At 44.5% G+C, this 17,199-nt stretch overlaps 1 protein-coding gene across 1 annotated transcript in view; it reads right to left on the bottom strand.

The window, feature by feature from the left end:
- The window catches only part of CDCP1 (CUB domain containing protein 1), a 49,914-nt gene that overhangs the window by 27,919 nt on the left and 4,796 nt on the right, over positions 1–17,199 (bottom strand). The window contains exon 2 of the mRNA XM_053266011.1: positions 611–814. Coding sequence (XP_053121986.1) covers positions 611–814 — 204 coding nt within the window. The remainder of the gene's footprint in view (positions 1–610; positions 815–17,199) is intronic.

Below are 17,199 nucleotides of genomic sequence, written 5' to 3' on the forward strand. Positions count from 1 at the left end.
AACCTCCTAGAACAAAAATGGTTAATGATGGCCTTTTTTCAGAGAAAGTCCAAGACACTGTGGTACATGAAGCAGGGTGCCAAATTCTGTCCCGCTCATCCCTGCCACCCGCTACTTGGCACACCGCCACCAAGCAGGCAAAACAGTCATTGCTCCTCCCCCTTCTGCAGGGAGAGCAAGTGCTGGGCTAGAGAGTCTCCTCTCCTTTTCTTTCCTTCTATAGCAGCAGCATCCAATAGTAACCAGGATGTTTGGATAGGCCAGGCTTGCCTGCTAACACTCCCCACCCCACAGCACTATGAGGTAGCTGCTGGAAACCTCTGTACAGAGGCTTGGGTATGCAGATATAAATCAATAGAGTAATCGGTTAAAATGGGGATGATTTAGCCAACTTTCTTTAATCTGTTAACAGCCTTAACTGCAAGCCCTCTGCATCACTTTAATGGCACCTGGCACATTGGTATAGCACTAAACCACAGTGGAGTAGCAGCAGCAGCAGCAAAAAGATTGCACTGATCATTTAAGGTGGTTGCAAAAAAACATGCTGGCAAATACGCAAACATAAAGAGCTCACAAAAATTCCAAGAAGATATACTGCACTACCACTTACCAATGTTCCTCTGAATCACCAGAACCCAATATTTATGCGGTGTATTACAGCCAAAGGTAAAATCCTTCTGCTCCCTAGGATTTATTTGCAGCTCTGGAACGCATTGTCTCCCCACACAAAGTGCACAGTGTTGTGGAATAGGTGCTCCAGATTTTATCGTAATTGTTATGTTGTCACCAGGCTGAAGGAAGAATGCAAGGGCACCTGGGAAGATTTAGGGGGAAAGGCACAATATGCATTTGTTAAAATGAATGACAACCCAGCTGTACATACATTTACTTCCGCCCCTCATATCAAAGCAAATACATTTTTCTGTGTGTCATGTTTTAGTTATTGTTAAGACACTGTGAGCCTACCCCTTGCTGAAGGCTTGGATCCAAAGATGTACTTGCACAAGAGGAAGCACATTCACTCACACACAGGAAGGATGTCACCAGTTCTGTCCTAGCTGTAGCCCTGAAGCACATGCTCCTCTGAAGAAGCCTCTTGAGCTTCTCCAGGTATACAAGGGCTGCAGTCAGAGGAAAGAGAAACCAATGTCCTCCCCCCTGCACAACTGAACATGCTTTGGCTTGGGCAAACAGATCTCTGGATCCAAGGCAAATGTATTGAGATAACTGCAAAAAGCATTGAGTCTCATGACAATATTTTCCTCCCCGCACCCCAACCCCGCCACATTTAATGATGAATGCTGAATGACACAAATATAAACATTCATTCTTAGGCACAGTCTGCCGGCAGCTGTTGAAATATATAGGTTTTGGCCTTGATTGGCCAACATGCTAATTTGCCACTGGCAAGTCTGTTCAGTTTAGGTAAAAGGTAAAGTGTGTCATCAAGTCAATTTCGACTCCTGGCGCCCACAGAGCCCTGTGGTTTTCTTTTGGTAGAATACAGGAGGGGTTTACCATTGCCTCCTCCCACACAGTATGAGATGATGCCTTTGAGCATCTTCTTATATCGCTGCTGCCCAATATAGTACCAGCAGGGATTCGAACTGGCAACCTTCTGCTTGTTAGTCAAGCATTTCCCCGCTGCGCCATAAGGTGGCTATTCTGTTCAGATTACCAAACTGAAAAGAATCCACTTCATACCTACAGGCATCATTTTAAAAAACAGGGGAATTTGCAAAGCTTATACAGAATTGAGTGGGTGGAATAACTTCAGTAAAATAACCTTATAAAGCCATCATCATATTTATTAGAAAGACTCAGGATTGTAGCCACAGGGGCAGGGCCTGGGTCCCTCAGATACATTTCAGACAAATCAATTAATTTGCTGATCAACTCAATATTCTTTAACTGGTTGACAGCCTAGGCAGTCTACTTTAACTTCATCAGCCACAATGCATCCCAAATATCATAAGTAGTGAGGATTGCTCTGCATAGACCAACACAACAACTAAGAATGGGCATATTTAGTGCCAAGAACAGCTTAATCTGCATAGATTTTCAAGTCCAGCAGTGCTCATTTTGCATAACTGATCTGCATTTTCTAGTTATGGGCATGACCATGAAGCTATACAAGGCAATGAAGCACTGCCACTTACCACTAACATACCCTTCAGCCTCCCTGCCACCTCAGCTCCTGAGATTTCACCAGGCATTGCCCATAATACTTAAAATAATAATTTAAAAAATCTCAGATTCTCAGGTTGTCTGTCCACAGGAGTGCAGAGAACCCATTGAATTCAGACCTCCTGATAATCTAGGCTTGTGTTTCTTTAAAAAGGAGGAGGAGGACGTTCCCGGTATTTATGGTTTGCAAAGATATACACGAAAGTGTGAACAATGTCTGCTGAAATCTCAGAAGACCAAGTAAGCTTTTCAGTGGGTGAGAGCAGGGCTTCAGGGCCCTGCATTGTTCCTTGTCCTTCAAAGTCAGAATAAATAGTGTAAGAATAGTTAATTGTGCAGAATAAATTATGCAAAATAATTTTGCATAATAAATGTGTTGCTCACGCACGCACGCACACACACGCACGGAGAATGGCTAACACAAATTAATCATTGATTCTGAATGACAGACATGCAAAACTCCATAATTCATAGCACAATTACCGTTCTTAAAAAGGACAAATTAAAAAATCCAATCAACATCTTTGTGAACTAAATTCACTGGTCTGCCTCAGCCAGCTCTGTCCAGTCTTCCCTGGACACACATTATTGATCACCCCTATACAAGTAATTGTGTAGCAACTGTATGTTACATAGCAGATAGGAATATGCTATATTAGTGTGCTGATTAGTGGCTTTAGGAAATGGAAGGAAATGAGTTTGGAGGTTATTTACTCCAGGGCTGTCCTTAAGGAGCCCTGGCAGGGGACAAGAGCTGGTGCAAATCAGCCAATGCGGGAGCCCCTTCCAGTTAATTGTCATGGGTGTTAAAAGAGCAGGGCCTGGGCCATCACCCAGGGACACCCCTGATTTGCTCCATGCTGTGGTAGCACATTCAGTACAATGGGCCAGTGTTTGATGTTTACAGTGGTAAAGGGAGGAACAGGGAGATGCTTCACAACAACATATAAGCCGATGAAGAAACACAAAAAGAAATGCACTTTTATCTCTTTGAATAATTAGTGTTGCTTTGCATATTTTCCATCTGATCTGTTTCTAGAATTCACTAGCCAGTTTGTGGCTGCAACATCTCTTTTCCAGATGTTAGCACCTCCCCCCATTCTTCTATGCATCGCTAATCGTGTTGTTTTCTGCTAACTTACTGGCTGCTTCGAGGATAAATTAAGAATTGCACTGGCATCCTTCATGGAATCAAGAGTGAGGATCAATGCACACAGAAAGGAGGACCAACCAACCTTCCAAGAAGAATCATTAGGGCAAGAAAAATAACAGTTATTTTTCTTATAAACAGTGGAACAGTATAATTCCACTCTCCTGTAAACAAATTCTTTTTTAAAAGTCTAAAGGTCTATCAAAAGTGAGATTAACACAGTAGAAAGTATACATATTTCACTAAACACCCCTGCTAACTAGGCAAAGAGGCACCTTTTACCGTGGTGATTCTCTTTATTTAGCAGGAGGAGAATAACTGGCCCTATCCACCCCCAGCACAGTACCTCCAGTGACTGTTGCTGGTGTCTATCTTATGTTTCTTTTTAGATTGTGAGCCCTTTGGGGACAGAGATCCATCTTATCTTATTTATTTATTTATTATTTCTGTGTAAACCGCCCTGAGCCATTTTTGGAAGGGTGGTATAGAAATCAAACAAACATATATACATACATACATTTAGGGCCAAAGTATAAGCCATCTTACTAGATATTTAGGACCAATATGTAAGCAAAGACCTCAGTTTACTCAACCTTTAGCACCAAACAACTCAGTAAGCATATGGAAGAGTCGGCATATATAATTCCATTTATCAGTGCCGTCTGCAAGCAGAACAACAGCTATGATTCACTCTAAAGTGCAGTATGGTGGTGTCCTTCCCACCCCCTTTTAAAGTGTATGCTTCTCTCTGCATGTATTCTCATCAGGATTACAGGAAATGCACATCATGCTCCTAAGGAGGGGATTTCTTTGGGCCATACTCCACTGCTTTAGCACAATGACACATAGAATGATGAAGTGGAGGAGCACACAGCTCAGCTCTTCAAGGCACCCTTCTTTGCTCAATCAAAGCACACACATAAACCAGAGAAGAGCTCAAGTTCCCCTAAACCAGGGCTGCTCAACTTCGGTCTTCCTGCAGACGTTGTACTACAACTCCTATAATCTCTGGTTATTGTCCATTGTATCTGGGGATGTTGGAAGGTGTAGTCCAAAAACAGCTGGAGGATCAAAGTTGTGCAGCCCTGACCTAAACAATTACCCACTTCTTCATATGAATGCCTAAGAAACCACCACAATTCTTTCCTGGTGCTCACTGGCTGTTAGTCTTCAGATACAGCACTGGTAACTTCCATGCAAGATTCTTCCTATTTTAACCTCTGGTTTTCTCACCTGAAGCTCATTACTTCTTGTTCAGGCTTGCACTAGCAATAACTAGTGATAACAGACACTATTGCCTTTGATTTAAGCCCACTCCCCCTCATTGCCAGCAATTTTGCCTGAATGTGCCTAGCATAATCAGCCTCCTTTTCCCCAGTGCTTTTTTAAAAAGGCATATTAATCACAATGTTTCTAGTATAAATGGCTTGCAGGCTGCTTAATGTTGTATGCAGGGAAATTTAAAGATCGCCTCCAGTCTGGAGCAATTTATGGAGAGGATGAAGTACAAGAAAGGTTATGTTATTGTTATTCCTTGCATTATAAATGGCCAAATTAAATATTACACAGGAGACAAGTTTAACAAGACCCTCAACAATTGTTTTTAAAATGAATTAAGCAGGTAAGGAAGTCAGAGAATCTGATCAGGGTAATGATGAGGAAGGGGGTTACTTGCCCCTCTCTTCCCTGGTCATTCTTCTGCTCCCAATCATCCCTTCCTAAACTTCTTTTACACTCAATCGTGATCTTTTCTTCACACGTGGTCAATTCTGAAAAGAAAAATAGCTGGAGGGGAAAAGGTTATGTAGGCTTTCCCCAGCTACTGACGCTCTGTCTGCTTTTAATTAAAAAAATATCCACACATCTCCATGTAACAATTTAATTTGACCTTAGGAGCATAGTATAGCAGTTGCATTGCATTTGCTCTTATGGTCACATTTTAGACCATAAGCTTCACAAAGCAAGGGACCCTTGTGAAGCTTTATAGTATTCACAGTATATATAGTAAAACTTTATAGTATTTTAGAGTTAGGGTTGTGGCGGGGTGTAAGCAACGAAACTAAACATATTCCTCCCAATACTATACAGGGAGGTTTTGGAGGAAAGCAGGGGTGGCGGTGGGGACACTTTTCCCTTTTACCACTCTCCTAGGAGAATTATTTCTCCTCTCGCCCCCCTCGCCATAAAGAACAGAATAAAGAACTAGGCCAAACTCAAGGCATGAAAAGACTTGGTGTGAGCAGCACACTCAAAAAATGAAGACACATGAGGCTGACTGTAAGACAACTCCTTTGAGCCTAAGCAGCCACATTTCCGGGAGACTGGGTAGCTATCTCTCCCATCCTGCTAATAGCAATCCTTTAGACCAGTAATGTCAAAGGTTCCATCTAGGACTCCATGCACGCAAAACATGTCTGCTGAAATGGCTGAACTATTGATCTTGTAAAAAGCTGCATGTATCTTGCAGATAAATTAAGAGTAAGGAAAAAGACTGGCTGGAGATCAGTTATGGCTTAGAGGCTCTTAAGATGCATCTATTTTTTGCACTTATATTTGTAGAATATCATCATAATCTATCCATTATGAGCACAAACATTTATAGATGTGTCCATCCATTTAAAAAAAAAAACAACCACTACTAAAATATTGGTAAAACAAGGTATCTGTTAAACCCATCCTCAAACATTAAAAAACAAAACAAAACAAAGAAAGAAAGACAAAAACAAGGTGAGTACATCAGGATGATCATTAAATGCAGAGATAGATTTTAAAACGTGCACCTCAGTTCTGAAAATAGACATGCCTCTACAACAAACCTGCACAACAGAAGGCCCGGGAGAGATCCAGCCCATGGGGACTTTTTTGCTGGTCTGCAGGTAGGAATATCCTGCAGCAACAGTACCCTAGAAAGGCAGACGGTCACCCTTTGGATAATTTCCAGTGACTAAGCAGGGACAGGGTCTATTTTCTAGCCACTATCTCTAGTTAAAATGGTAGGTCTCTAGTTAAAATTGTAGGTCCCTCGACAAAGGGAAAAGATCCACAAGTAACTAATAATGGCTTTCATTAATATTTGTAATAATTAGCTTTAATATAATAATGTGCTGAAAACTGACTTTGGTCCCTGGATACCATGTCGTGGTTGGTTAAAGCCCACCAGGGCATTTGAGTTGCACACCCTTGCACTTTAACTATAACATTATGCTGGTAGCAAGCTGGTATTGAACACTACTAGACATACAGCAGAGAGAAAGAGATAAACTAATGACCGGTTCTTGGAAGTACTCTCCCAGACAAAATGCAAAGGAAATGGTTGCCACACTCCAATCACTTTCACAGTTTGTTCCACAATACCCAGTGTGGGAAGAGTATTGTGAAACTTCTTTATTTGCTGCTAATGAGGTTAATAAACCTTCAAGATGTCAGCAAACAAAACAAGAACTAGGAAAGCTGTTGAAAAGGTTGTTTTAAATTCTACCTCCAGAAAACAACAGAGGAGCTCTTTACAATTTGAGACTTGATCAAGGGAATTTGGGGTTATGGAGCAGATTTTGTTGGGGAAGTGCAAAGGCTGTCTACTTATATCCTGTGATATGTATCATTGTGACATTAACCCAATATATATAGGGCAGGATACATGTAGAATGAGTGAAGCTGAGGGAGAAAACCCCACATAACCCCCACTGAGGCCAATCTTCTGCTTCTGTAATTGAAGGCAATTTTCAGAATCTGACCCCCATAAGGGGTCAGCCTCTGGTTTGTTGAATTTCTAGTGTCCGATGGTTGTCAGTTTACCATAGTCATCTAGAGCAAATGGTCCGATGGTGATATGAAGACTACTGAATGTGAACGAGGGGACTGTGGAGTGAAAAGTTATGAATGGATAAGCAATCACCAGCATTGGGTTTTTTCCTGATTCCCTCACTCTTTCTTTGAAGCATTTCATGATGACTTTGTGTCTTTAGTTCAGGGAATGACAAATCCCAGGTGCCAATTTGTCACGGTGCATTTTGGCCTGGCTGCAGCCAAACCAACTATAAGGAAAGTGTTGCTAGTTGCAGAAACTGCCGCACCTGATCCACTATGTGCCTTTTTAATGAGGAAAGGTGTGGAACCAAACACAGATGCCATCGCTTATCTTGCCAATTGGAAGAAGACACCAGGTTGCCTTTTTTCTCAACAACCAATGATGGAACTGGATCTGGACCTCACCCTGTGCAGAATGGACAGTCACAACTGATTTCCAGACACCACTGAAGCTAGAAGACTATTCATTGCACAGGTCATCAACCACACTTGAACTTTCAGAAGGGTCAGAAGGGGGGGAAATTGTCAAATTCCACTGAAAGAGAGAGATTAAAAAAAAAACAAAAAACAAAAAAACAAAAAAAAACCAACCCTAGGTTTCTGATCTAAATTCTAGATTTTACGGTTTGTTATTTGGGGGGTGGGGGTGGGGGAGGGGGAGAGTTCTGACAGCCTATGCAAGGGGAGACATTGCAGCATAAGCAAGGGCACATCCTCCAGTCACACACAAAAAATGCTAGACCAAAGGAACATGTTTGTTCTGGTAAATAAATCTTTTGCAAATGTTAAATTAAGAGATTAAGCCTTCATTTCAAAGAAACTCATTTTACATAACTCAGAATGCACTTCTTAGGTTGTATACTTTGAACCAAATCAGTTAGCTGTCATTTAAACATGACAGGAATGCTGTGGGAGGCTTCATAGCACAGTTTTTCATGGCTTCATACCACAGCTTTTTTGCAAAATTTAAATGCCTGCAACCATTTGGGCAAGGCCAATTGTGTGATATCCATTTATGGGGGAAATGTCCATGCAATCAGCCTAATGCTTGAAGTTGTGAGCCTTTCCCCAAATAAATTGGTACCACACGATTGGCTCTGCCGATGCTGAAGCAGTCCTATGATGAAATGAGGCCAAACGGTTGCCTCTGCAGCAGATTACTGGGGGCACTAGCAGGGTGGCAAGAAGTCCCACATTGCCATCATCCGGGGCATAGTAAATCCCATGACAGCCAGTGTTCTCCCACCACCCTCCTGCACTGCTCATATGAAGTGTGCTGCCCTCTGCCTCTTCCACTTCCTCATCTTACCACCACCACTTCTTTCCTCTCCTCGTGGCTCCCAGGGCCATTAATCTACCCACTATTTGGGGGGCAGGCAAGGTTCCCTCATGGGTGCAAACTTTGTGTCCTCTCTCCTCACGTGCTCCTAGAGCTGCCAGTGAGGATGAGAGGCTTCCTCTCTTGCACCAGCAAGGAAACTGCCCCTTATGGGTCTCAGCCCCTTTCTCCCCTTGCTGCTCCAGGGGCCATTAATTTGCCTTCTGTTTTAGGGGGCAGGCGAGGTTTCCTCGCTGGTGCAAGACAGGAAGGCTCACATCTCCTCCCCCTCACTGGCCACTCCAAGAGCCTGCCAGGAACCCAGAGCAACCCAGAGCAGCAAGTGAGGAGAAGGAACACGAAGTTCCCTCTCTCTCATGCCAGCAAAGGGAACCCACCTGCCACTGCAGCGGCAGGCAGATTAATGGCCCTGGGAGTGGTGAGAAGAGAAAGAGGGCAGCTAAGAGGGCGCATGGAGCCCAGGCAGGGAGTCAGCAGCTCCTGGGACGTGTGGTGGCCCAGGTTCACAAGACCAGCATTCCCCCTAACAGAGAATCCCAGGAGAGGAGAGCTGGTCTTGTGGTAGCAAGCATGACTTGTCCCCCTAAGCTAAGCAGGGTCTGCCCTAGTAGCATATGAAAGGGAGACTAGAAGTGTGAGCACTAAAAGATATTCCCCTCAGGGGATGGAGCCACTCTGGGAAGAGCAGAAGGTTCCAAGTTCCCTCCCTGGCTTCTCCAAGATAGGGCTGAGAGAGACTCCTGCCTGCAACCTTGGAGAAGCCGCTGCTAGTCTATGAAGACAATACTGAGCTAGATAGACCAATGGTCTGACTCAGTATATGGCAGCTTCCTGTGTATGTTCATGACTATAACTCCTAGCATCGCCAGCTGCAATGGCCTTTGAATGGGAACCGTAGTCAACAACATCTGGGATTCCCTGTTCGAGCGAACACTACACAAGACCCATGTGGACACTGGTGGCTAAGCCCCTGCCATCATCGCAACTGCTCTTCAAGACCAATCAGACCCTTGCAAGCTTTGCAAGAAGTGTCTCTACTCAAAATCCTTGAAAAACTTGCAAGAAGCATGAATGGAGATGAGGAGGCTGCTGGCAAGCTCCCTCCTTCCCACCCCACTTCCATGCTACTTTCAAAGCTTTCTATGGGTGAGTTGCATAAGAGGACTGTCTTCCCCCAAGGAGCATGGGACAAGGCAGAATTTGGCACTTTGCCTCAAGCAAATCAATACCTTGGACTGCTCCTGCCCACATGATTTCAGGCCTTTGGAACATTACACCTAAGTTAGGCTGTGCAAAGTCCAAAATGCCTCCACAATGAGATGAGTTCATTTAACACAACTACGTGCAGGAATGGACTGTCCCTTAGATGACCCTGCCTAGTGGTCACTTCTTTAGGAAGAGCCATATTCAACTAGATTTAAGAAGATGGTTTGCTGCCAATCCTGAGAAGGTGGAAAGTAGGGATGTGCAAAAAATTTCGGGCACAGATCGATCTGTGCCCGAAATGAGCAATTTCGGGTGATTCGGGGCAGAACCGAATCACCCCCAATGTCTCCTGATATTTTTCAGGGCCGAGCCGAATCACCCAAATTTTGGGGCCAAAAAATTCAGGTGATTCGGCTCATGGCCGATTTTGGGGGATTTTTTGAAGTTTTAGAGACTTTAGGGCAGTTCGGGGCATAGCATGGGATCTGGGCAAAAAGAGTGGGGTGGGGTGGTAGTGCCTAATGGATGCAGACAACCACCCCAACTTCAGGGGGATTGGGCAAAGGGGTGATTTTTGGGGAATTTCTGAAGTTTTCGTGTCTTTGGGGCAGTTTGGGGCAGATTGGGGCAGAAAGTGGGGCCTGGGACAGAAGAGTGGGGTGGGGTGGTAGTGCCTAATGGGTGGAAGCTACCACCCCAATTTAAGGGGGATTGAACAAAGGGGTGATTTTTTGGGAATTTTTGAAGTTTTTGTGTCTTTGGGGCAGTTTGGGGGCAGAAAGTGTATCTGCCCCAAAGGGGTGGGGTGGAGTGGTAGTGCCTAATGGGTGGCAGCTAACAGCCCAATTTCAGGGGGATTGGGCAGAGGGCTGATTTTTTGGGAATTTTTGAAGTTTTGGTGTCTTTGGGGCAGATTGGGGGCAGAAAGTGGATCTGCCCCCAAAGAGTGGGGTGGGCTGGTAGATAGTGCCTAATGGGTGGAGGCTACCACCCATCCCCAATTTCAGAGTGATTGGCCAGAGGGCTGGATTTTGTTGATTTTCTGAGGTTTTTCTTCATTAAGTGCTTTGTGGTAGATTGATTCAGTCATCATATTCATAGCAAATGCGAGTGTGAAAAAGTGAAACTGGGGTCATGAGAGTTCTTTAATTGAAAAAAAATCTCATTTGCTATCATTGAATGAGAATTCACACCTCAGAAAATAAGGGAATAACATCCCTTCAGAAAAACTTCTGAGGTGTGAATTCTCATTCAATGATAGCAAATGAGATTTTTTTTCAATTAAAGAACTCTCATGAACCCACTTTCACTTTTTTTCACAATCTCACTTACTATGAATATTGAATGAATCAATCTACCACACTGCACTTTATGAAGAAAAACCTCAGAAAATCAACAAAATCCAGCCCTCTGGCCAATCACTCTGAAATTGGGGATGGATGGTAGCCTCCACCCATTAGGCACTATCTACCAGCCCACCCCACTCTTTTGGGGCAGATCCACTTTCTGCCCCCAATCTGCCCCAAAGACACCAAAACTTCAAAAATTCCCAAAAAATCAGCCCTCTGCCCAATCCCCCTGAAATTGGGCTGTTAGCTGCCACCCATTAGGCACTACCACTCCACCCCACCCTTTTGGGGCAGATACACTTTCTGCCCCCAAACTGCCCCAAAGACATGAAAACTTCAGAAATTTCCCAAAAATCACCCCTTTGCCCAATCCCCCTGAAGTTGGGGTGGTAGTCTGCACCCATTAGGCACTACCACCCCACCCCACTCTTTTTGCCCAGATCCCATGCTATGCCCCCGAACTGCCCCAAAGTCACTAAAAGTTCAAATATTCCCCAAAAATCAGCCCTTTGCCCAATCCCCCTGAAATTGGGGTGGTAGCTTCCACCCATTGGGCACTACCACCCCACCCCAAAATTTTACCACTGGGCCCTTTACCCCTGAATCGATTCGGATTCGGGTTAAATCCGAATCCGAACCGAATCAAGGGTGATTCAGGTGGCCCATATTCGAGCACAAAACAGAACAGGGGTGATTCGGTTCGGGTCCCGAACTGAATCACCGAAAATCCGAATTGCACACCCCTAGTGGAAAGTAGTAAAGTCACAACAGAACTGTGGCTTTTAATTCCCACCTTCAGTTTTAGCTCTATAGAATTCCCACCTTCAGTTTTAGCAAAGGTTTCAAACAAATATGGAAGTACAAAACCTTAGGCCACTTTCAAATATGACAGAATCAATCTACATTGCGGCATCGCAAATCAAGAAACTTCTGATTTTGTGATGTCAATTATTTTGGATTTTGCAAGATGTGGAGCAGCTAGGAAGGGGCTAGGGAAAATGCTCTGGAAACATGTATAGCAGTTTGTGTCATCTGCGTGGCATTTCTTTGCTCCTTTTAAAAAGAAGGGCTTAAGAAATATATTCATTCATTTGATAGGTAACTCACCTCATGTCACACTCTTCAGATGGATAGTACGTTAAAATAAAAAGGCAACATCTTACAGATAGCAGAATCTGCATCATCCAAACCAAATGCCAAATTCCAGATGAAATTCACTGTTTCAGGAGGATGCTCATATTCTCAAACACTGCAAGCCTCACAAAAATGATATTCTGCAGCTGAGGATCTACTACCAAGAATGCCTCTCTGTGTAACCTTGCATTCCTAACTGAGCACACAGATGGGAAACTTAAGAGATAGCACACTTGGTTTGTCTTAAGAAGTACAATGGACTATGATGTGGAGATTATCTCTCTAAATGGTCTAAGCCATTTAGCTTTTATAATCTTTAACTTGCCGAGCAACTCTACACAGCAGTAAATCCCACTGTGTTTGGACTTATTACCAAGTTAAAATCCTTCAGAGAACAGACCTAGAAGACAACAGGGAGCAAAAATAAGGGAGTAGAATACTGTAGTGATATGCTTGCGAAGACGCACAGCTATCAGAAGGTAAGCCACAGTGATTAGGTCTAGTCATAAGGGCAGCCCCAGGCAGTGCAGGGCTTGGCAAATCTCAGGCGCCAAGGAGCCCTGATGCCTAGCCAGGAATAATCAAAGGTAGAGTTATTTAACAAAGTGTGTATTTGTCCCAGGCAGCCATGTTTCTGTTCTAAGTAGGTTACTTGTAAAGGGGATAAAGAGAAGTCCATTTACCCTCCCGCCCCACAATGCCCATCACAAAGTCCAGTAATTCTGTCAAATATCCATCATCTGGCTCCTACATTTTGGCACCAAACCTAGATTCAAATAAAAATGGTCATGACTGGAAGTAGTGCACATGATAACATTTGTGTTTACAGAAACACAAGGGATGACTGCTAAGCCCAAACGTGAAAGAAATTATTATGTGACAGAAAGCATTCCTGACCATCACCCTTACTAGTGTTATGTACCCCAGTCCCTGTGGTTCATGCTCCCTGAGCATTGCCATGACATTCTGTACTATTCCTACTGCCATAACTCTCTGTGTGCTTCTTCACCTACTTCTTTGCAAACGTTGTTTATGCCAAGGACTGCAAAAGAAGAAAGATGGCTCAGGAAAACAGCAGACAAGATTTATTGAGCGAGCTTTGAGCAACCTTGTGAAGTTCCAGCTGTGGGTTTCAAAAAGATTGGAATAGAATTTCCCTTTCCTGCCAGCTACATCTTTGTATTAGGGCCCAGTTTAGAGGAAAACCAGTTACTATGTTATGTATTCTTATGCTAAAAATTTGCGAGGCCTCAGCAGGCATACGTGTGTATGAAAGGGCCTTTAGTATTACTATCCCCTTTCCTTCCTCCCCTCTCATGTTAATGGCTATGGTAACAGCCATAAACAGAGCACCTGCATGCTTACAAGCAGAAGGGAGGAGAGCTGGTCTAAGGGAGGAGAGCTGGTCTTGTGGTAGCAAGCATGACTTGTCCCCTTAGCTAAGCAGGGTCTGCCCTGGTTGCATATGAATGGGAGACTTGATGTGTGAGCACTGCAAGATATTCCCCTCAGGGGATGAAGCCGCTCTGGGAAGAGCAGAAGGTTTCAAGTTCCCTCCCTGGCTTCTCCAAGACAGGGCTGAGAGAGATTCCTGCCTGCAACCTTGGAGAAGCCGCTGCCAGTCTGTGAAGACAATACTGAGCTAGATAGACCAATGGTCTGACTCAGTATATGGCAGCTTCCTATGTTCCTAGAAGGTTCCAAGTTCCCTCCCTGGCATCTCCAAGGTAGGGATGAGAGAGATTCCTGCCTGGAACCTTGGAGAAGCCACTGCCAGTCTGTGTAGAGAATACTGAGCTAGATGGACCAATGGTCTGACTCAGTATAGGGCAGCTTCCTATGTAACTGAAGTTTGCCAAGGGGCCAGGAAGAACAACAAATAACCTTATGGATGTTTATTGCTTATCAATCAAGGCCAAAGAACAGGATAACAACACCCATTCTGCATCAACAGTGGGGGTGCCAAAGATAAGGATTGTAATGCAGAGATAACATTCTGCATCAACAGTGGGGGTGCCAAAGATAAGGATTGTAATGCAGAGACACCACAGTATCTGAACCAGAGGGTGAGAATCAGATAACAACAACTTCTGAGACCAAGATCCGGAGAGCTGGTGTCAAAGATGACATGTTTACACCTCTGGCAGACATGAGAACTGACAAAGAAGGGTATAAGACTTGGAGATCCAGATCAACTGATCAGAGGGCAGGTCCAGAAGATGCATCCTCTCCTGCTCCAATGCTGCATTGTCCTTCGCACCCCAGCTTAGTGTACCTCCATCTTTCCATCGGACCCTAACATCTGGGTCATCGGAAGAACCATTGAATAGCCACGTACTTACCTGCCCCTTGGTAATGAACTTGCTCCTTCTCCCTTCTTCCCCCTCCAACTCCTAGATAAGCTTGCTTAGGATCACATTAGAAGCATTAGTTTTCCCTGCCAGGACCTTTTCTCTTACTGTAAACTAGGGATGTGCATGGAACTGTTCGGCGCTCCATTCTAGGAGTGCTGAACCAGTTCTGTGGACTGGCGCTTGAGCCAGTTTGAAGGTGGAGGGGAGATACCTTTAAGGGAGGGGGAGGGTGCTCTTACCCTTCCTGCCGCGTTTCCCCCGCTGGCGCTGCAGTTTAAGAGGGTCCAGTGGGGCGGCAGCATACCTCCCTGCTGCCCTATTGCCTCGTCAGATGGGAAGTGCCATGTGCGCACATTGTACTGACGCACTCTTCGGGTGCACGCATGCACACCCTGCACTTCTGGTCTAATGAAGCAACGGGGCAGCAGGGAGGTATGCTGCCTCCCCACTGGACCCTTTTAAACTTCAGCGCTGGTGGGGGAAATGCGGTGGGAGGGGCAAGAGCACCCTCCCCCACCCTTAAAAGGTATCCCCCCCTCCACCCTCGAGCCGCCCCCTGCCGGGTCCATGCACATCCCTACTGTGAACCTGTAAACCTTTACTCTCTCAAGTAAAATCACAAAAGACATCCCTGGTCTGGTCTTTGTCTCTCCTCACAGATCCACTGGTATCTTCCCCATAACAGGGCAGCCCCACCCCTAGACTCTTGGGCCAGGGCAAACCACCCCTGTTGGGTGCAGCACCCCTGGACCCCCGCTAAGTGAGGTGCAGAACCCTTTTAAAAAGCCCATCCTTGGTAAAGTCCCCCAGGTCTCAAGCATTGGGAAGAGCACCTGTTGGGTGCAGCACCCCAGGGCATCCTGAATGGAGAATATAGTCCAAGGAGGGCATACAGTAGCTGACTGGTAAAGCCCCATCAGTCTCTTGGGGCCAAGCAGAACCTCCCCAGTTGGGAGCAGCACCCCAAGAGTCCTAAGAGCTGGGAGCTATAGTCCCTTGGGCTGTATTGGGAGATAGTGTTCCCTGACAGGGATTCCCAAATGTTGTTCACTACAACTCCCAGAAACCCCAGCTGTAATGGTCTTTGGCTGAGGGTTATGGGAGTTGTAGTCAACAACATCTAGGACTCCCTGGTAGAGGGAATACTGTTGGGAGGGGTCCCTGTATCCCAGTCGGGCAGGCAGAACCACCTCTATTGGTGAATTCCCTTTAGGCCAGGCAGAACCTCCTCAGTTGGGAGTAGCACCCTGCAAGCCCCAAGGAAAGGACTATAGTCCAATAGGTCGAGTGCATAACCCCGTGAGCCTTGGAACCAAGGAATCTGACCCAACAGCTCATAACACTAGCTTATACAGAAGCACCTCAGAGCTGAAAACCTGGGTGACCAGAGGGGTCTATGTGATGCTGGCTTGTAGGAATTAGTAATCTGTTTCTCATCCCTATACAAAGCTGCATTCCCAAAATAATACTGGTTTCTAAGAAGCTTTTGCTGTCTCTTAGGGATCAATGACAAACAAACAAAATCCACTGGTGAAAAATGAAATTTTCCATTCTCAAGCACAGCATCCTTCCAGCGGCTGTTGCTTGTGTCTATCTTATTTTTATTTTTTAGATTGTGAGTCCCTTGGGGACAGGGATCCCCATACCTGGAAAAAAGCGGTATACGTAGAGATATTTGTCGTATTCGTAAATTGTAAGAGTTGTTTTAACTGCAGAGGAACAGTGTTTAATTGCAGAGGAACAGTGTTTGTCATTTCAGCCTTTTCCCCTTGATGAAGCTTCAACTCAAAACCTGTTGAAATCTTGAATAAAGGGTTTATTTTGCACCAGTGGACTTTTGTGTCTTTGGTTTTGGTGCTGCCATCTTTGTCCTGACCTTCTGTCTCCTAGGAATCAGGCCTTATCCAATTTTATTTAGATCCAAGAGCCAGACAATGGACACTTAACAAAATTACTTAGTGTTGGACATTGTGGAGAGGGAGGGTGAAATGACTTCTCTTTATCCCCTTTACAAGTAACATACTTAGAACAGAAACAGGGCTGCCTGGGACAAATAAATAATTATTAAATAACTCTTCCTCTAAATATTCTAATATAGGTGCCAAGGTTAAATTTCTAGGTGCCATGGCTCCCTGGTGTCTGGGATTTATCAAGCCCTGCTAAGAATGTAAACTCTCCCCCACCCCTATGTCTGTAGAGATTTCTAACCCTTAAGGGAATATCTAGGCATAAGTTCTAAATCCTTCCCACAAGATAAGTCACATCCTTGCTTTGGGAACTGTAGGCAGTTCAAGAGATTATTCACAATGCTGTCTGGGTTAGTCAGTCAAAATTTAGCCATGTTTTTACTTGAATGAAAGCCACAATCATCCTGAACAATATAGCCCATCCCTAATAAAGGTTAAATCCATCCCACACACTTTACTCATCTCCATTTATTTTTCCCCATTTTTAATTCTACAAATATTTTGCAGAGACAGGATGCTTTAGTATTTCAGAAGCAGCCTATCAGTGGGTCATTATCTCTAGAGATATTCTAGCAACTTTATTTAGGTTTGCAAAGATGCAAATATATTACGCTATGTCTGCTGCATTCTTATCAGCAACAAATCTCTTTGGACTTAAAAAAACAACCCCTCACTTCTCTCAAAGCATCAGGAATCTGGATTCTCT

Source organism: Hemicordylus capensis, chromosome 6 (assembly GCF_027244095.1).
Source record: "Hemicordylus capensis ecotype Gifberg chromosome 6, rHemCap1.1.pri, whole genome shotgun sequence".
NCBI lineage: Eukaryota > Metazoa > Chordata > Lepidosauria > Squamata > Cordylidae > Hemicordylus > Hemicordylus capensis.